Source organism: Antedon bifida, chromosome 4, assembly GCF_963402885.1.
Source record: "Antedon bifida chromosome 4, ecAntBifi1.1, whole genome shotgun sequence".
NCBI lineage: Eukaryota > Metazoa > Echinodermata > Crinoidea > Comatulida > Antedonidae > Antedon > Antedon bifida.
The window spans coordinates 17,269,357-17,290,804 of record NC_136229.1 but is presented as its reverse complement, the minus strand read 5'-3'; the positions used below and the strand labels follow the sequence as shown (position 1 = coordinate 17,290,804).

Sequence of the window (21,448 nt, the reverse complement as noted above, 5' to 3'; positions counted from 1 at the left end):
CACCAATTATTATTGATTCCCATATATTGATTTCTTTATCACACTTTCGGTCTTTTTCAACTTATATAACATCCTTATATGCCATATCTTCAGTGTGGAAGGCTTATCCTTATTATCAGAATGCTTGAAACAAGAGATAAAGACTAAAATAGACTAATCACCCATCAAATTAGCTCTGTCGACACTATCAAACTAGTTTGACAATAAAAGTGTGATGTGCCCAAATATGGTATTGATATGACGTCATCGTATCCATATATGGGCACATAACATTTGTTGTCACAAAGTTTGATTATAGAGAGCTTTGTAAAGAGGCACGCATTTATTTTATTATAAATTATAGAGGGCGAGATACGATTACTCTATTTGCATTATTTCTGCCACCTGGCATTCCAAACAACCAGGTGAAATACTACTTGATGGTCAGCAGATCGTTTCGTTTATTACGCGCGGCAGCCTTTTAGTTTAACTACTGTACAAAATAACTAAATGTAAGTTATATTAACAGTTAAAATGTTGTTTAGGTAATATATAATCGTTATTCTACAGACAGAAAGTATGTAAATAAGACTAAACCAACATTAAGAACGGCCAAACGGTCTACACAGAAACTACGTAGATAGTATTGCATGCTATATGAACTGCATGAAAGGTAATTTGATTAAAACATTAACAAGGAGGTGTATGCAAAATCTAATAGTAGAAACAAACCTAACGATTAATTTAGTTTAATGATTATTTTCAGCGAATAATTAATTACAGTATAGGCCCTAGAATTCCGATTATATAGTTATACGGCCCATCCCCAAAACATTTAAAACAATCTTGAAAACAAAGAGGGCGGTAGATTTTCAAAAAATAAAGAAAAAAAAAATAGAGTAACTTAAATGAACGACTTGAATAAAACAATTATTAAAATGGGTAAAACATCATTTTACTGCATCATGGAGGTAGGTTATAATTTTTTAAATGTTTCTTTTAGAGTCTGTGTTCATAAATACTAATTTATATTGTTTGCATTGGCCGAAAACAGCTGATGATGTTAGGCCCCATAAAGATGAGGTTGATTAGTTTAACATCATGCGGGTAAACAATCATCTTACCCGGGAGTGTGGAACTCAACGCACCACGCACAGAATACATGTAAGCCTAGCCTTGATTTAATCTCATCTATTTCTGATGTCAGTGTCCTAACGGTTGGTAATCTACGATATTATCCGATATTATCTAAGTACTTAATTTACTACACTTATGTTTATTTGCCATCATCCGATAAATTATTTTTCTTAAAATCTATTTTTACATTGAATCCTTTTTGAACTTTTGATCATTCACACACCTTTTTGATTAACTTTGTTGACAAACTAGGCCTAGGCCTAGTATAATAATAAAAATCCGGTTCTTAACTATATTAAACCAGAATAAAGTTGTAATAATTTATCTCAAGATAGTAGAAAAAACCTCAAATCAATAATTGGTATCATTATATTATTGGTATTGTTTTAAAGCAAATATTGATCAAAGTACTGATATTAGATAATACTAATAATACTAATAGGCATCATTTGCTCTAGTGTGCTAATAAGTTATTTTTACCATGTTGAACTTAAATCACACCTTGCTGATGGCTGATAAAGTAGTACTGTACAGTAACTATTATTATACACCAATGAATGGGCTCTGCGTAATCCAAGAATAGCTATACTTCAAGTGAATCTATAAGGATATTGATCAGTAAATATTCATATACTGATAAAGCATCATATATTTAGAACAAGTTGTTATTTTTAGACTAGTTATTTAGGCCATGGCAAACAGATGAAATCATTCTTGTCAGCCACCCGCTTGAATAATTTGGCACCATATCAAAAAAGTCCATCTTTGTTTTTTAAAGAAATAAATGTTGTCCATTGAAAGTGAAAAATAATAATGATATTTGCAAAAACATATTTTGCCTTAATGTCACTGTAATCGAAAAGTTGAGGCTACAGTACCTATAATGCAAACTAGATTTGATGCAGTTGCAACGCAGTGAGTGTTTGTGCTTGCAAGGCATTGAGTGTTTGCGCATGTGACGCATTGAGTGTTTGCGCATGTGACGCATTGAGTGTTTGCGCATGTGACGCATTGAGTGTTTGCGCATGTGACGCATTGAGTGTTTGCGCATGTGACGCATTGAGTGTTTGCGCATGTGACGCATTGAGTGTTTGCGCATGCGACGCATTGGGTGCTTGCGCATGCGACGCATTGAGTGTTTGCGCATGCGACGCATTGAGTGTTTGCGCATGTGACGCATTGCATGTATTTGCATGTCTGTAAAATTCAGAATTTTAAGTCTAGTGTAATAGTTAATTTTAATTATAGTGTCCCACCATGAAAACAAAGTGTCCAGTTGACATGTTGTCACATGTGTTAGTTTGTGGTAAAACTGAAGTGACCATATTACATTTAGATAATAGAAGAGAAAGATGCTGATAACTTTATTCTAGTTTGACTTCTATGAACTTTGCTTAATTCACCACAAATCACTGAACTTAGAAAGGTTGTATATTTGCCTTATAATACGAACTTAACTTTAACTTTAGATTATGTGATTACCAACTTGGGCAACTAAAAGTTCATAGAAAACATTTGAAGCATTGGAAACATTATTTGTATTAGATTAAAAATTTAAATGCATAATGGTTGAAAATCATGTTAATTAGTAATGACACTGAGAGGGTCTGCTAATAAGTTTGATATGATCTCTTCATCTTTTCTGCAGTGTTTGTTTTATTATGTTATGTTATTTAGTAATTTTTATTTTTCTATAAATAAATAAATTAATGTTGAACATTTATTTTGTTTCTGAAAGCATTTTTTTCTAAATATTAAATAACTACTATTATTATGGTAGTACTATACCGAAGATGCATGTACAGTATTGTAATAATTTCCTTTATTTTCTATTTTTAGCTAGACAGTAAATAACTATCATGTTCAACATTGTCATTAGATGATGTTTGTGATACAGGGTACATTAATAACATTAATAATGATGAGTATATGCAGTACTTGATATGTTATGATAATGGCTATTGTTTTCTATTTTTAGCCAAACTCTATGTTAACTCTTTAAATACTGCATATGGGGTTTGTGATAGCAGTTTTGCTTATGTTTCAAAAACATGCGATATATGCATGATATGCCAATAAAAGTCTATTTCCGTCCAGACTAATGATTATAATATCTTAGTTCATTTCTTATTGAAGTACTTATACTAACACAATAGCATATTGTTTGATGCTAGCTACTTTATAGATAAGGATAACATTTAGTTATTGTATTAAGACAACATGATAATCAGATATAAGATTTATAATCAGCGATATGTTCAAGGGGTCAATGTCGTGTCAAAATCTGAATATGTGCCGATGTAAACTAAAAAGCCTCGATTAGACTTAATTTGGTCAAATCAACTAAGTCACCAAATATATTGACCAAGAAAAGTCCAATTCGAGCGCTGGGCTATGGTTCCCTCAATTGTTAATTTTACTGACCTGCCCAGTAGGACTCTTGGTAAATAAATACTGTAAACCTAAAGCAAAAAATATAATTGGCACATTGTTTTTTAAAAAAAAATTGTTTAGCTAGATACCCACATCACTGAGAACACCTGTGAGTTATGTACTGGCTGGTCTATGCATCTTAAATTGCTGGTAAACGGAAGCAGTGATGTAGGTTCGATTTGGTCTTGTTTTTTATTCGGTTTTTGTCAAATTTATCAATAGTATTTAGGTTTTTAAAGGTTAATATGTTTCATGGTTTTCACAAGCGCCTTGAGCACTTTAGTGGATATGTGCGCTGTATAAATCTTATTATTATTATTTTTGGATTTTTGGCAGGCGAATGCTAACACTTGGGGAGAGGTCCATCTAAATAAATTATTTGATGTTGGCTTCTAATCATAAATTTTACATAATTAATTTTACTGATCACTACCTGCCCAGTAGAACTCACCATGAGGTGAAACCATGTGAGCTTGAAATTTCGAATTAAGAATATGCGATCTGTTAATCTACAGGAGTGTATTTACATTCATCATCTGCTTCACTCATATGTTTTAATGTCACAGTTCAATTTTGAATGGTAAACCATAGTAAAACTAACCAGGTGAAATTATCCAAGACTAGAGTGAACCTAAAGCGTGAACAATGATCAAATTTACCGATGGCCTTGAGTAAAGTTACCTGGTTCAATTTACCATCTTTCAAGTTCAATGCAAACAAGGCTTAAGCATCGCACGGTGTATTCTCAAATTTGTGCTGTGGTTTAGGTTCGGTCATGTAGACATTTACATTTTAATGCAGAACAAACAAAAACCAAATTCATTTTGAATGTAAAAATGAATTATGGACAGCTTGAACAACAACCAATTTCATAAAACACCACAATCAAATATTGTGAATAAATATTAATTTTTAATAATTTCGTTTTAAATTCATGAATCATGAACTGTATACTAGTAGATGTAATCTAATTTGTAGTAACTAGCTACATTTACTTATTTTGCAGAAATAATTAAATATACAGTATCCCCTTTTACAATAATGGTATCACCCATAATATGGGCTGATGTTATTGATTGCATCATAGCAAAGCGGGGCTTTTGATTGGCTAGAAGTGTGCTTGGTAAAAAGTGTGGTTAGGGTATGCTGAATGCCTGCTCAAGATGTGGTGTGATTCAGTTGTTCTCATTGACATTATTATCTGATGGCAAATACCGGTTTTTTCTGATGTTTTCTGTGCAGTATAAAAAGGGTGGGATTTGAGGAAACCGTCAATTTTAAGACGAACGCTCAGTACTAGTGCATGCTTGGTAGTAGTACAGGCTCGTATTTGTACGCTTTTTTTTAGAAGCAGTGTTGTAACAACAGCACTTCATCTCTTCTGTGCTTTTCTTCTTTGAGGTAGGATTCAGTTTAAAAATTATTTTAAAATTAATTTTATGCAACCAGGCCTGGCCGTAGGTTAAATTTTAAAATAGGCTAGAATAGACCTTGTGGTGTTTAGTGTTATGTACTTAATTTTTTTATAACTTTTTTTTTGCTTAATTTCAATAACCTAAATTATTAATGATTGTAGCTATAATAGTAGTAGTAATTCACATTTATAAATACTGTAAACCTAAAACAAAAAATATATTGGCACACTGTACGAAATTTTGACAATTATCATTTAGTAGATTAGCTACAGTAGTAATGATCATCCAATAATTTCTGGCAGGTGAATGTTACACTTGGGAGAGGTCCATCTAAATAAATTATTTGAAGTAATGTACGCAAGTGCGTCTATGGTTTTAGATTAAGAATTGTGAATAGTGAAAACGGTCTGGTTAGGTGTACCACAAACTATTTGTTCCGATATTCAAATCTCTACACTAAGTGGGAAAAACTCCTATTTTAGTTTGATTTTCCGGTTTTGTATTATTTGTTGTATATATAGTATATATGGAATATTTATTCTGAAATAAAGTGATAAAATCAAATCAAATCAAAATTACAGTTTTTCATTTAGGCTTAATTAATGACGGTATAACTATAAAATAAAACCACATGATAAATCTGTATACAAATTATGCAATTCTCTTGTATAATCGGTGAAGTGTGAGTAAAATTAACAACGATATTCCTGTTTATGAATAAACTATGCAGTAGAGAGATGAGGTGATATTTTAAGCGTTACGCGTCAGTGATTTCTCTCAGAGGAAACTCTTGAATGGGGAATACAGATTGGCCGTTTGCCAATTATTATTTCTATGGCAACATATATGAGGTGATTTTCATTCAGCTGATTCTTATGGGCTGATAAAAATTAAGTTCTTTGTGGCAGATGGTGTATTATATTTCTTCATTAATGTTTATTTGAAGTTTTTATAGGTAATGAGGTATATCTCACCACTCATTTTGAATTAATTTATATTCCAAGCCAATATATTTATAAATTTTTTATTTTTAAAATACATTTCATACAAATCATAATTTTTCTTTTTTTTATAGTACTGTAATTGGATTTATATTTATTGAATAAAATAAATAAAATGGATGTATAATAGATGTTTATGTCCAAACAAAAAAGTACATTAATACAAAAATGACAAACCAGGCTTGTCTTTTCCTTGCAGTACCCCCCCCCCCCCCCCCACCCATTTCATGAAACATGGGAGAAGATTATTATTATATTAGTATTTTCGAGACTTCAATTTCTGTGCTTTTATAATTGTCGCCATTTTGAAAAAAACTTTAACTGCGATATCTTGTTTTTATGCAACAAATTAAATTTAATGTTTTGTTATGAACTACTTGATAGTCACAAGCAATATGGAGCCATCAGCAGATGACATTGTTATTGGAGGGATCTCAGGCCGTCTTCCTGAATCAGACAATCTCCAAGAATTCTGGCAACACTTGATCAATGGCGAGGATATGGTTACAGAAGATGACCGCAGATGGTTGCCAGGTAAAATAAAATTTTTTAACAAATTAAAAACATTTTAACATTAAAAATTATCAATAGATCACTTGATTATTATTTCAAATTTAAACTTTATGTAATAGAATTTAAGCAACGTCAAATTCATTTTTAATTATATATTTTTAGGACTTTATGGTTTGCCGAAAAGGAACGGTAAAATAAATAGCTTGGCTCACTTTGATGCAGTATTCTTTGGGGTCCATGCAAAGCAAGCTCATACGATGGACCCACAACTTCGCTTGATGCTAGAAATTACATATGAAGCAATCGTTGATGCAGGTAATTATTGTTAATTATTAAGGATTTCCAATAAATTAATAAGAAGGTAGAAAATGAGTAAAGCTCTGTCTACAGTATCAAACTTGATGTGACAAAACAATGCGATGTGCCTATATATGGACATGATGTCATATTACTACCATCTTTCGGCATATCACTACCATATTTGGGCACATCACACTTTGTTTGTCAAACTAGTGTCAAAGGGGTGTCCCCTGAATAGGGATGTCCCAAATTAGGGATTCTACTGTAGTGGCATAAAAGACTGGTTTGACGTATTGTTAAAGGATGTCCGACTAACATACATGTGAGACATGTGGGTCCGAGACCTTTCTTCTATCCTTAGGGCTCTGTTTTAGAAGAATGCATGATAAATAAGTAAGTAAGGTACACTATTCAAAAAGAATAATGGATCATGTCCTGTTGTCGTAGAGGACATTTATCCAAATTTTCTCAGTTAGGACAATTAATAATACATCAACATAAAGGGACAATAAACCTATTATTTCTTGTTTGTTTTTAGGTATTGATCCGGAGTCTCTGCGTGGCAGCAACACTGGTGTATTTGTTGGTAGCAGTGGATCTGAGGCATCTGAAGGGTTTGGAAATGACCCTGATACCCTACAAGGCTACACAATGACAGGGTGCAACAGGGCTATGTTAGCTAATAGAGTCTCATTTTTCTTTGATCTCAAAGGTAGGTTAAACCAATTTTCAATCCTATATAGTTTAGCTATTTCTTCCTGTACTCTCAATGAAGTTATTAGTACTTTATTGGTAGTTCTACTCAGTTTCTCTCAGACTCAACATGAAAATATAGTACAGGAAATATATACTCAGAATTAGTAAAAGGTTGAAAAAATTGCAACAGAATTTATATCACCACAATGCATTTCTATACCTTTTAACCTCCTATTTCCACTCTATAAATACATAATAATATTGGCTGATAGGTAGTGTTTATTGGAGAATGCACACACCTTTTGAAATTTAGTGTTGGTTACACACCCATATTTTGTAAACATGTGTATAATTTTATTTAACAGGACCAAGTTACAGTTTAGATACAGCCTGTTCTTCGGGGTTGCTTTGCCTAGAAAATGCAGTCCAAGCTATTCGCAGCGGACAGTGTGATGCTGCCATCGTTGGTGGCCTAAACATACTGCTAAAACCCCACAATGCCTTGCAGTTTCTAAAACTTGGAATGCTGTCTCCTGAGGGAGCTTGTAAATCTTTTGATGTTGAAGGTAATGTGAAGTATTTATATTGATGTCACTGCCATCATTTTCTACTGTCTACACCATCACTATCGCCACTACCACTACTACCACTATCTATCTCTATGATCAGTTATTTAATCTATCTGGTTTATACTTTATACAGGTAATGGATATTGTAGATCTGAAGGCTTTGTAGCAGTTATACTTACAAAACAGTCCGTGGCTAAGAGGTCATACGCAACAGTAGTTCATTCAGGAACAAATACTGATGGGTTTAAAGAACAAGGTATAACATTTCCATCAGGTTATATGCAGAAGCAGCTGCTAGAGAAGGTCTACTCGGAAGCAAAGATTAACCCTAATGATGTCAAATATGTAGAAGCTCATGGCACCGGTACAAAGGTCGGAGATCCGCAAGAGGTCAACACAATCACCGATGTCTTCTGTAGCGATAGAACTGACCCCTTACTTATAGGATCCGTCAAGTCAAATATGGGCCATTCTGAAGCCTCGTCTGGCCTTGCTGCCTTAGCTAAAGTCATCCTAAGCTTTGAAAATAATACGATTCCACCCAATCTACACTTTCATAATCCTAACCCTGATATTCCTGGACTTAACGATGGCAGACTAAAAGTTGTCACAGAACCAACCAGTTTTGATGGCGGTTATGTGGGTCTTAATTCATTTGGTTTTGGAGGCGCTAATGTTCATGTGATATTGAAACCAAATATGAGTAACAACAAATCAAATGCATGTAGCATCCCTCGTCTGATTACGTGTACAGGCAGAACAGAACAATCGATACAAGCACAGATTGATGCAGTTAATTCTCATAAGGACAATTCTGAATTCATCAGCCTAGTCAATGAGGTATCGAAGCAGTCGATGGCTGGCTTACCAGCTCGTGGCTTTACAGTTGTACAAGAGAAAGATGAGCTTGTTGAAACCAAAACAGATGTCAATCCTGATAAAGAATTGTGGTAAGGGCTTTTAGATAATCTTCAAGCCTGATAGGAGAAACTAGCTGAGTAGCTCCTGGTTGTAATGTTTCATATTTTTTATTCATCAGGTATGTTTTCTCTGGTATGGGATCACAATGGGCTGGAATGGGTCATGACCTCATGGTACTCGACACCTTCAGGTCATCTATAGAGAAAAGTCACAAATTGCTGTCAGAAATTGACCCTGGTGTTGACCTTTGTGACCTGATATACAAAGGTGATAATGAGAAGCTTAATGATACTGTCATATCATTTGTTGGAATTGCTGCTATTCAGGTATGTTTTTCTTTATACACAAACATTATTTTTCCTTTTAGTATTTGCTATTGGGTATACTGTGACTGTGTAATAATAATGGTATTTCTTTACAATAGTAGAATGTTATATTCTTTGCAGATTGCTCTGGTTGACTGTTTGAATGCAGTTGGTCTAGTGCCCCATGGCATTGTGGGTCATTCTGTTGGTGAACTTGGTTGTGGATATGCAGATGGTAGTCTTACAGCAGAAGAAGCTCTTTTAGCAGCATACTGGAGAGGACGCTGTGTCAGAGAGGCTAAGCTTCCACCAGGATCAATGGCTGCAGTTGGTAAGTCTAGACAGTTTCCCTTTCAGTATAAAGTTTATTACTGCACCCAACTTTCTTTATTCTAAATTGAATATTTCTATTTCAGGTCTGACCTGGCAAGAGGCTAAAGACCGATGTCCAAAAGGTGTTGTACCTGCTTGTCACAACTCTGAAGACACTGTGACTATATCTGGTGAAAAAGATGCTGTAAGAAAATTTGTGGCAGAACTTGTAGCTGAAGATGTGTTTGCAAGAGAAGTAAAGAGTTCTGGAGTAGCATTCCATTCTCACTTTATGAAAGATATTGCACCAGAGCTGAAGAAAGAACTCTCTAAAGTAAGTATGCTCAGCAACAAGTGACTCATTCAGCTCAAGACTTCAGTCTTCTTTCTCTTTATTTCTAACTTAAAGAAGTCCCCGTCCCGGAGCCAAGAACACAATTTGTGTTGTCAGTTGTGTATAGAAGAGAATATCTATTTGAACATTTTAGTTTTGTGATATTTAACATTTTTTAATAAAGTTTTTATTATTTTGTTTTAGGTCATAAAATCTCCAAAGCGTAGAACATCTCGTTGGATTAGTTCATCTATCCCAGAATCCAAATGGAACAGTGAGCTTGCTCAGTTCTCCTCTGCAGATTACCATGTCAACAATCTCATCAGTCCAGTGCTCTTCCAAGAAGCTTTACAAAAGATTCCTTCAAATGCAGTGGTTGTTGAAATTGCTCCACACTGCCTTTTACAAGCAATACTGAAACGCTCACTTCACCGTGACAGCGCCATCATCGGACTGTCTAGCCGTAAAGAAACAGACAACTTAACCTTTTTCTTGAAAGGTATTGGTAGAATTCACCTGAATGGCATCACTTTAGATGCAAATCAGTTATATGAACCAGTAGCATATCCAGTATCCAGAGGAACACCATCATTGGCACCTCTTGTACATTGGGATCATTCCCAAGAATGGGATGTACCAACTGTAGAGATGTTTGGAGGTGGTGGGGGAAGTTCAGCTACAGTTTCTAAGTTTAATATTGGTAAGTTGATTTGACCTTTAACCTTCAACATTCTACCAGAAAACGAACAAATTATTTGATAGAAATGTTAATCCAGAAAAAGAATGCATGAAGAAGGTGAAGGTCATTTTCATGCAATACAGTTGCATGGAGGAAAGCCTCGTCAAGAGTGGCTTAAGATAAAGGCATCTTGCCAATAAGGTGGAGATTGATATTTACATCAATTAAAATAACAATGTTATGAATTTTTCTAGACATTTCACCAGAATCTCCTGATCACTACCTGCTTGGTCATTGCATCGATGGTCGTGTGCTGTTTCCAGCTACAGGCTACCTATGCCTTGCATGGCGTGCTCTTGCTAAATTCAGCAACACTCTTCCAGAACAGACACCAGTTGTTTTTGAAGACATACACATTCATAGAGCTACGATTTTACCAAGGAAAGGTAATAAAATTAGTGAAATTTAGAATAGATGTTTTTTCAGCATACATTGGCCAATGATTGCATCATCTACAGCCAGGCAAGAGGAAGAAAATAAGTAGATCCAGCAAGATTACTTCTGGTAGAAGAGCAGGCCATGAACCAATGAAGCTCTCCACCGGTATTACAAGCATATAACTATTAGGCATTCCATTTCCAGAAAATCATATTAAAAGGCAAGTGTTTTGTTTTACTTTTTAGGTGCAGTGACGTTAGAGGTACGTCTAGCCCCAGCCTCAAACACATTTGAAGTAGCTGAAGGTGATCAGTTGACTGTATCAGGCAAAATATACTTACCAGAAGACATCAAGACATCAGAATTGACTGGAAAGGATGATATTCAGAAAAGACTGAACTCAAAAGATGTTTACAAAGAACTAAGATTGCGAGGTTATGATTATGGTCCGACTTTTCAAGGAATTCTATCTTCTACTGAGGATGGTTAGTGTGTTTTATTATTTTGTTGAAGTCTCTTCCATTTTTTGGCAAAACACATGTAAGGGTTGACCCTCCTCATAACAAGTGTACAGTATGAGCTTAAAATTTATTTATGTCTACATTAAATTAATTAATCTTTTAGAAAGCCATGGTAGTTTAAAGTGGACTGGTAACTGGGTGTCATTCTTGGACACTATGTTACAGATGTCGGTACTAGGCCTACCAGGAAGAAGCCTTCGTTTACCAACTCGTGTTCAATCAATTACCATCAATCCCACAATGCAGCCTGATGCCATTGATAATGAACAAGGTATGGAAAAAAAGCAGATTGATTTTAATTGCCTCCTGACCTTGCATTTCAAATGATATAACAACAAGAATGCATCTTTTCACAAAAATGTTATTTGTTTATTTCAGAATTGACTGTTTTTCTGGACAAAAACACAGGTTTGTGCTCATCAGGAGGTGTAGAAATACGTGGTCTACATGCAACAGTGACATCACGTCGTCAACAGCAACAAGCTTTACCCACATTAGAAGATGTGACCTTTGTTCCTTACTATGAATCAAAATTGATGAAAGATAACCAGAAGGTCCATGATTATCAGACATTCTGCCATAGATACGTTGGCCATGTTCTGCAGACTTTATCTGAGAAATTCCAGACATCAAATGATGGATTTCCTTACACAAGTATGATGAAGAGAGTGGTAGAAGACAAAACAAGTTTATTTTCGCAAGAAGATGCTGACCTTTACATAGATGACCCTGAATGCGGATTTGTTCGTATTGTTACAGATATACTTGCGCTGCCAGTATCTGGAGACTTTGAAAAACAGGTTTACAGCATCATTGATAAACATTCAGAGGTTTTAAGCAAAGACAAGATGTTAAAGGGACTTCTTAAAAGCAGACACCTTAAGAATTGTCTGGATGTGGTTCTTGAGAATGTGAATGTAAGGAACATGAAGATTGTTGAGGTTGGCGCTCGTAAAGGCAGATTGTTTTCCAGGGTTGTGCCACTACTTTGCTCTCATCCAGCAGTTGAAGTTGATATCTTAGTGACCGATCCAAACCTGGAGAATTTTGAATCTCTTCAGACAGCTCTAGAATCTGTAGATGCCACCCAAGTAGAATGGAACACTTCAGATCAAGCACCATCCAGTCTTAATAAAGCACATCTGGTTGTTGTAGATGGACTTGCAAGAACGGCTCCAGATATTCCAACAACTTTAGCAAACATTAGAGAAATCATCCAGGATGATGGATTCCTTCTCTTGCATGAGGTCACTGCCAACTTCCATGCTGGTTTCAGCTTTGATGGATTCATCGATGGATTAATTCCAAAAGATAAGATCCCAAGAGAGTTAGGCATCTATCTTAATGGTGCCCAATGGATGACGGTAATCAAAGAGGCAGGCTTTGAAGTTGTCAGCCGTAAAAGCGATGGTATGCTTTGCACGATGTATTTATGCAAGAAAGTTAGTTGCAGTGTTCCAAAGTCATTGGATATTGTGAATATAACTAGTTCTACTTTTGAATGGGTGAACGAACTAAAAAGCAAAGTAAATGAAGAGGACAACGAGGAAAGGTTATGGCTTGTGTCTGACCAGGAGTACGATGCTGGTGTAGTTGGAATGGTCAATTGTATAAGACAAGAACCAGGTGGTCAACGTATAAGGTCAGTATCATATAATAGTTTTATTTCTTTGTTAATAATTATGTAAAATAAATAGGTATTCTACAGTGACCTTAGCCCTAAATGTATTGATGTTTACAATTGTTTTTTTTTGGCAGATGTATTTTCAATGCAAACTTTGAGCAAAGTGACATGCTTGATCTGTCTCTATCCAGTAAGATGATGACGGATGTACTGAAGCGTGACCTTGTAATGAATGTCTATAGAAATGGTCAATTGGGGTCATTCAGACACAATGCACTAAGCAAAGGTAAATTGAATAGTTGGTACAATTAGTGTATAGTTTCCATCTGATAGTGTCTTGGTCTCTTGTTTGTCACTGTACACTTTGCTGCTTTCACGTTTATTTCTTTTAAAATATCCTTCATGTTTTGTCTGTTTTTTTCAATAGATGACAACAAAGCTGGTTTTGAGACTGAGCATGCATATGTGAATGTTTTAACCAGAGGTGACCTTTCATCACTTGCATGGGTTGCGGCTCCTGCACATCTAACAATGGCAACAGAAGACCATAACAAACAGGCTTGTCAAGTTCATTATGCTGCCCTCAACTTCAGAGACATCATGCTTGCTACAGGAAAGCTACCACCGGATGCATTGCCAGGTAATATTTTGATTTATTCTCAGTTGTTTTTTAGGTATGATTATGGGTATTTAGATCACCAAATAATCCTTATCGTTTTATAATTAGGTAATCTTGCACAAGAAGATTGCATTCTGGGAATGGAATTTTCCGGATATAATTCCAAAGGGCAAAGAATCATGGGATTGCTACCAGCTAAAGCCCTGGCAACAACTGTAATGGCTGATGAGCGCTTCACTTGGTCCGTTCCAACTGAGTGGGAACTAGAGGGTGCTGCATCTGTTCCTGTTGTATATGCTACGGCTTACTATGCATTGATTGTAAGAGGACGCATGAAAAAAGGTGAAAGTGTGTTAATACACTCGGGCAGTGGTGGTGTGGGTCAAGCTGCTATCTCAATTGCCTTGCATCATGGTTGTAAAGTGTTTACAACTGTAGGTAAGTACAAATAATTTTAAGTATTTATTTACCATATGTTAGATACAATGGTTTGTTTGTCTCCCATATTTTATTTGGTTATTTAATTGGCTATTCAATATTTCATATTTTTACTCCAGGTACTGCAGAGAAGAAGGCATATCTACAACAGAAGTTTCCGTCGCTTGATGATGATTGCTTTGCAAATTCTCGTAACACAACATTCGAACAACACATTTTAAGGGCAACTAAAGGAAAAGGTTAGTTGTATTATTAAAAATGATTTTATTTAGCAGTATTTAGCATCATTGATCTTTAATTATAATCAAGAGAGACAATGTGGTCTCTGATTGAAAAGATAAAGCAAAATAAAAAAAACATTACAGCATATTTCTTCATTTAAAATACATGTCTTAATCAAATTCTGTAATATAATTTCATTCTCATTTTTCAGGTGTCAATTTAGTGTTGAATTCATTAGCAGAAGAGAAACTTCAAGCCAGTGTACGAGTGCTAGCAAGACATGGACGATTCCTGGAGATTGGCAAATATGACCTGTCTAACAACACTCCACTAGGTATGATTGATGTCACTTGCGACAAAACTCTTTTAAATCTTGTCCCAGTTTAAGTATACTTTATGTGACAAAAAAATGTGAATAAAAAAAAATGCCCAGAATATAGATGATTTCATATCACTAAAATATCTGGGCACATCACACTTTTTTGTCAAACTAGTTTGATAGTGTAGACAGAGCTTAGCTTTACTGTATTTCTATCATTGTGTTATCAGGAATGGCAGTGTTCCTTCGCAATGTCTCATTCCATGGAATCCTTTTGGATGCACTCTTTGAAGAGGGTAATGACGAATGGCAGACAGTGGCAGATCTTGTTACTGAAGGAATCAAGTCTGGAGCAGTTGTGCCATTGAGAACAACAGTCTTTGAGAAAGATGATGTTGAAGGTGCCTTCCGTTACATGGCACAAGGAAAACACATTGGAAAGGTCTTAGTGAAGGTATGTGTTCATGGTTTTATATCTCGGATATTTAATGGTATATGACCCAGTAAAAATGATATATGTCTATAGTCCTCATTATAGGAAAAGAGTTAGGTGTTGGAATACAGTATCATTGGATGTAAATTTTAAGGAGGGAAATATAATGCTGTTAGGATTTTTTTCATATAGGTATACTGTATGTAGAGGTCCTGTATATATTTTATTTTATTGGATTTTACTCAATTGAAGTAGTTTATAAGCATCCTTGACTTGTGTTTTTGTAGGTAAGAGATACAGTGGAGCAGTCCTTCTCAATAAATGCCATTTCACACACTTACTGCCATCCTAACAAAGTTTATGTCATCACTGGTGGTCTTGGAGGATTTGGATTGGAGCTCTCTCATTGGTTGATTCACAAAGGTAAATAAGATTTTTGTGATGTAAAGGAACAGTTAGGAATGTGATAGTTATGTTAAGAATAAATCTTAAAAACAGACTTGTAAATTTTAAATCTATTTAACTGGTATGTACATTACTATTTAGTGTAAAGCTCTGTCTACACTATCAAACTAGGGTGATGTGCCCAAATATGGTAGTGATATACCCAAATATGGTAGTGATATGACATCATCATGTCCATATATGGGCACATCACATTTTTTTGTCACATAAACTTTGATAGTGTAGACAGAGCTTCTCTCACAGAGTCAGAACACATTTTATTTATAATTATTCAGTGGGTCTTCTTGTATTATATGTATTTATATATTATTTTACAATATATTTTTTACAGGTGCAAAAACGCTGGTTTTGACATCTCGTTCAGGGATCAAAACTGGTTACCAATCTTTATGTGTGAATGGTTGGCGTGAGAAAGGCGTCAATGTGATTGTATCAAAACGTGATGTTTCTATACGTGAGGAAGCTGAACTTTTGATTCGGGAGAGTAGTGATGTTGGTCCAATTGGTGGAATCTTCCATCTAGCTATGGTAAGAAGTTAAATGTGAAATAGTAACACACAGAACTTCAATTATGTACACTGATTTTAAAGCTCTGTCTATACCATCAAACTAGTTTGACAAAAAAAGTTCCCAAATATGCTATTGATATGCCTAAATATGTTAGTGATGACATTATCATGACCATATATGGGCACATCACATTTTTTTGTCACATAAAGTTTGATAGTGTAGACAGAGCTTTAAATCAAAAATATGTGATCAAAATTGTTAATGTTCACTTCATTTCTGTTTAATAGGTTTTACGAGATGGTATGTTTGAGAATCAAACAGCTGAAGACTTCCAGGCTGTGTGCTCTCCTAAAGTAACCGGTACAACCAACCTAGACGAAGCTAGCCGAGCAGTGTGTGATGACAAATTGGATTGGTTTGTTGTGTTCTCTTCTGTGAGCTGTGGACGTGGGAATGCAGGCCAGACTAATTATGGATACGCCAACTCAACCATGGAAAGGATTTGTGAAAGGAGGAGACATAATGACTTACCTGGTAAGACCGTATTGCAAGGAAAATAATGGGATTTTAATGAATAATGATCAAGCGGCTTAGAATACAAATTTCTTTCTACGTTTGGTTTCCTTCCTGCACATATATTCATAAATTATAAATGATGTAATATCCTTTGGAAATGCAGCTGTAAAGCCTTATCAAGATAACGCATATCATGTATGAAACAGTCAATCGATAAAATTAAATTAATATTTCAAAAGCTGGCAGCTTATCCCTAGTAGTAGCAGATCATACCCATTTTAAAGACAAATATGGTATGTACAGGATTGTTTGCATGAAGAACTATAAATGTATTGCGAGATTTATCAAATTATAATTATTTTCTTTTTCTTTTTAGGTTTGGCCATTCAGTGGGGAGCCATTGGTGATGTGGGAGTAGTACTTGAACAAATGGGTGATAACGAAACCGTGATTGGTGGAACACATCCTCAACGTATCTTATCTTGCCTTGACACGCTTGATTACTTCTTGACAACAAATCACGCCATTGTTTCCAGCTTTGTGCGGGCAGAGACCAAATCGCGTTCTAAATCAGACAAAGGGAACTCTTTAGATCTTGTAGCTGTTGTGGCTAATGTACTTGGTGTGCGTGACCCTTCAACTATGAATCCTGACACGACATTAGCTGATCTTGGTTTGGATTCCCTGATGGGTGTTGAAGTTAAGCAAACATTGGAAAGAGATTTTGAACTTGCTATTTCTATGAAAGATGTTCGCTTACTGACATTTAACAAACTCAAAGAGTTATCCAACAGTAGCAGTGAACCCACGGCATCGGTTGAAAGTAAACCAGTAATTCCAGCCATTGATCAACATACTTTCATTCCGCATAACGATAAAAGAACTTTAGTTAAACTTAACGACATTGACAATGATAATAAACCAGTTTTCTTAATCCATCCTATGGAAGGCTCGGTTGACATCTTAACAGATCTTGCTGCCAATATGGCCTCACCATGTTATGGTCTGCAGTGCTCAGCCAATGTTCCAATGGCATCAATGGAAGAGATTGCTGCACACTACATCAAGACCATTCAAGACCAACAACCAGAAGGTCCCTGGACTATTGTTGGCTACTCATACGGTTGTTGCATAGCAACTGAAATGAGTCTTCAGTTGCAGTCACATGATCACCACCTGACCAATGATTGTCTGGTGTTCCTTGATGGCTCACCTGACTTTGTGAAGGCCCATTTTGGAAGGTTTGCTCATCAGCTGTCATTGGAGAAAGATGCAGATGGGGTTGAAGTTGGTCTTGAGTGTGGCATTGAGACCTCGTGTATCTTGGCCATTCTTGAAAAATTTGATATGACACCGGTTAGTAACATTTTTCTTTTCTAAATTTTATTTCAGTTTTTGTATACTGTAAATGAAGTGAGTGTTAATATACCATTTATGAGTCCTACTTAGAATAATATATATATTTTTCCAGGGTATTATGTCCTAATGTATATCTGATCCTTTGCCTGCTTTGTGTCTTACTGTTTACGGCCATGTAGAATTATAGATTTTTTTTTCTCCAAATTGTTTGATATTTATAAATCTTTTTTCGTTTAGTTAATAAGCGAATTTATCGCTTTAGCGGACTTGAACACAAAAATATCTCATGCAGTTAGCATCATTATAAATGAACATCCTACTCAGAACGAGGATGATCTGAAGTTTGCTATGACCTCTTACATTGATCGAATGAAAGCATCACAAAAATATGTAAACAGTGGCTGCTTTAATGGATCGATCCACCTGCTACGACCTCAGGAAGGCTTCACTAGCAAGAATGATGATGTTAGTCTGCCCGAAGACTATGGATTAGATAAGGTAATGTTGCTTTTACAACATGTTCACACTATACAATACACTGTACACTATACTACACATAATACACTATGTACACTAAATTAAATATACACTACACTAAGTATACACTACACATTACATTAAGTATACACTACACATTACATTAAGTATACACTACACTAAGTATACACTACACATTACATTAAGTATACACTACACTAAGTATACACTACACATTACATTAAGTATAAACTACACTAAGTATACTATTACTGTACATTACACTATTACTGTATTACTGTACATTACACTATTACTGTATTACTGTACATTACACTATTACTGTATTACTGTACATTACACTATTACTGTATTACTGTACATTACACTATTACTGTATTACTGTACATTACACTATTACTGTATTACTGTACATTACACTATTACTGTATTACTGTACATTACACTATTACTGTATTACTGTACATTACACTATTACACTATTACTGTATTACTGTACATTACACTATTGTACACTACATTCAACACTATACTATACACTACAAAAACACTACACTAACTGTACACTAGCTCATCTACACTGTTTTATAGTATAGCCTCGATTACCTCCCGAAATTGCGACTAGGTCATAATACATTTAATGCTAGCATAGTTCTTTTTTTGAACACACATTTGTCTGAACTCTTTTTACTAATTTTAATATATATTTATTAACAATTAATTTATAATAATTAATACATTATATTTCTTCTGTGTTTAGGTATGTTCAGGTGACATCAAGGTCTCTTACCACAATGGTGACCATGCATCATTCATTCAGAAGGAGGAAGCACAACAGATAGCACAGCATATCAATGACATAATCTGTACTTAAAGTCTGCCCTTCAAGCAATATTTAGCAGATAGTTTAAGTTACCTTTCAAGGAAAATTTAAACATTTTAATTTATTTGATTTATGTTTTCGTTAGCAAAAACATTAAAAGTATTTCCAATGATTTGTTTTTTTGCAAAAAAACTAGGATGGAAATAGAATATATGTTACAATTATTGTACAATTTATTTATAATCTTTAAGCCAATTGAATAATTTAAAACAGTACGAGTATAATTTTATAACTTTCACATTGACATTATTACTTTATATCAGAAAATATAATTTTCGCTTTTCTATTGATTTTCAAAGAAGTAAATGTTGTTGGTACTTTTTTATTTCAATTTGGAAAAATGCCAATGAATTGTTTGTTTAACAAACAATGATGGCAAATGAAAATAAAGTATTGTAAATAAACATATGTTAAATAGTAGATTGAATAATGTTAACTTCAAATTAAAATACACCAAAATTGCCTTGTATTTTATCAGGTTTGGAAAAAAAATAGAAAAAATTATAATACGAAAAAGGCAAGAGAAATGTTTTTTGGTCAAAAAAACAAAGATGCCAAATGTAGATATTTATATATAAATACAGTATTATAGCAAATTTACAACTCATAAAAGAAGTTTATACTGCTGCGTTTGATATTTTAGTGTTAGTATACAAATGAAAATGTTTGCAATTGAATGAATTGTTTTTATTAAAATGAAAACAAGGATAAAGATTGCAGATAAAAGTTTAGTACATGTAATTTATTTCTGGAAACTTATTTGACAAAATATAATTATTTAAATTAATCTATTTAAATGATACGTACAAATATTAATTATTTTTGTGCAATATATCATTTATTTTATTTATGATCAATAAATATTGCACAGGAATCCTATTTGCATATACTTCGATTATTTAATAGTCGCATTAATGGATATTTCACAACAATTCCAGGTATACAGATGTCTACTATAAAAAAAAATATAAAGTCAATGTCACTAAACTATACAGATATAATTATATAAGTCTTATCTAGCTGTGTCATCAAGTTATGAAATCATGGAGTCACAAATAAATTAAAACTATTTGTATATATTATAATTAAATGTAAATTTTGTTTAAATATATTATGACATCCACTAAGTGAAATAAATATCATTCGGATTCAGAAAACATATTTGGTCGAGTTTGCCTACACAAGTTGCATTGGGAATGTTCTTAAGTTATAACCCTTTCATGTCACCTGCCAACACTTTACATACACCATACAAAATATTGGTGTTGACTATGTAATTGTAATTGGTTTAAAAAAGTACTGTATAAGTTTTCATATGTATAAATCATTTAGTATTTACTACTGCAAATCAATAGGGGTTGATTATTTCATCATGTGACCTCATAGACAATAATAGAGCGCAAGAAAATCTGTTCATATTTCTAAACAACCTAATGCTCTGCCTACACTATCAAAATTTATGTGAAAAAATGTCACACTTTTTTTGTCAAACTAGTTTGTTGACAGAGCTTAACACTGCAGTAGCAATTCCAATTCCTCCACTATATTCTGAAATTGAAGTACTGTTTTACATTTACTATTGCATACAGTACTATTGCATTGCTTTATTGCATGCTCTATTAAAAAGGATACTGAGGATTAATGAACAAGGCATGTTAATTCTTATAAATCATATTTTCATGCATAAACATTTTCCTAAAATTAAAAGCTTTCAGTTTGTGTTGCATGGATAGAGAAACTGAAATCAACTTGTGACTCATCGTCAAATCACACAATGACTTTATATATACAGTATATACATGATGTCATATCACTGCCATATTTGGGCATCACTACCAGTTTAAGAGTGTAGACAGAGCTTTACAGTGCACCTTTGATAAGTCTTTTTTGGCAGTTTGCATCATTTCATTATGGTAAAACTTACCATTCCAGTCACTATTTCTTACCAAGAATGTCTGGTGCTATTGTAGGTTTAGAGAATACCAAAGAATATGAGAATATCTACAAAA

The 21,448-nt window shown here is 34.2% G+C and overlaps 1 protein-coding gene across 3 annotated transcripts; it reads left to right on the top strand.

The window, feature by feature from the left end:
- Positions 1 to 425: 425 nt before the first annotated feature.
- On the top strand, positions 426 to 20,587 carry LOC144840568 (fatty acid synthase-like). 3 transcript variants are annotated; one of them, XM_078696421.1, is made up of 26 exons: positions 426 to 491; positions 6,350 to 6,499; positions 6,641 to 6,793; positions 7,317 to 7,490; positions 7,840 to 8,040; positions 8,177 to 8,993; positions 9,083 to 9,290; positions 9,411 to 9,600; positions 9,686 to 9,915; positions 10,120 to 10,615; positions 10,849 to 11,040; positions 11,278 to 11,517; positions 11,657 to 11,824; positions 11,932 to 13,195; positions 13,312 to 13,463; positions 13,605 to 13,817; positions 13,905 to 14,234; positions 14,354 to 14,473; positions 14,668 to 14,790; positions 15,006 to 15,229; positions 15,496 to 15,631; positions 16,005 to 16,201; positions 16,471 to 16,717; positions 17,076 to 18,055; positions 18,296 to 18,556; positions 19,317 to 20,587. In XM_078696421.1, the coding sequence occupies exons 2-26, from the start codon at positions 6,361 to 6,363 to the stop codon at positions 19,428 to 19,430; spliced, it is 7,569 nt and encodes a 2,522-aa protein (XP_078552547.1). In that variant the 5' UTR covers positions 426 to 491; positions 6,350 to 6,360; the 3' UTR covers positions 19,431 to 20,587. The 3 variants fall into 3 exon arrangements, with proteins under 3 accessions (XP_078552547.1, XP_078552546.1, XP_078552545.1); XM_078696420.1 differs by lacking the exon at positions 426 to 491 and adding an exon at positions 883 to 950; XM_078696419.1 differs by lacking the exon at positions 426 to 491 and adding an exon at positions 4,802 to 4,950.
- The last annotated feature ends 861 nt before the right edge of the window (positions 20,588 to 21,448 follow it).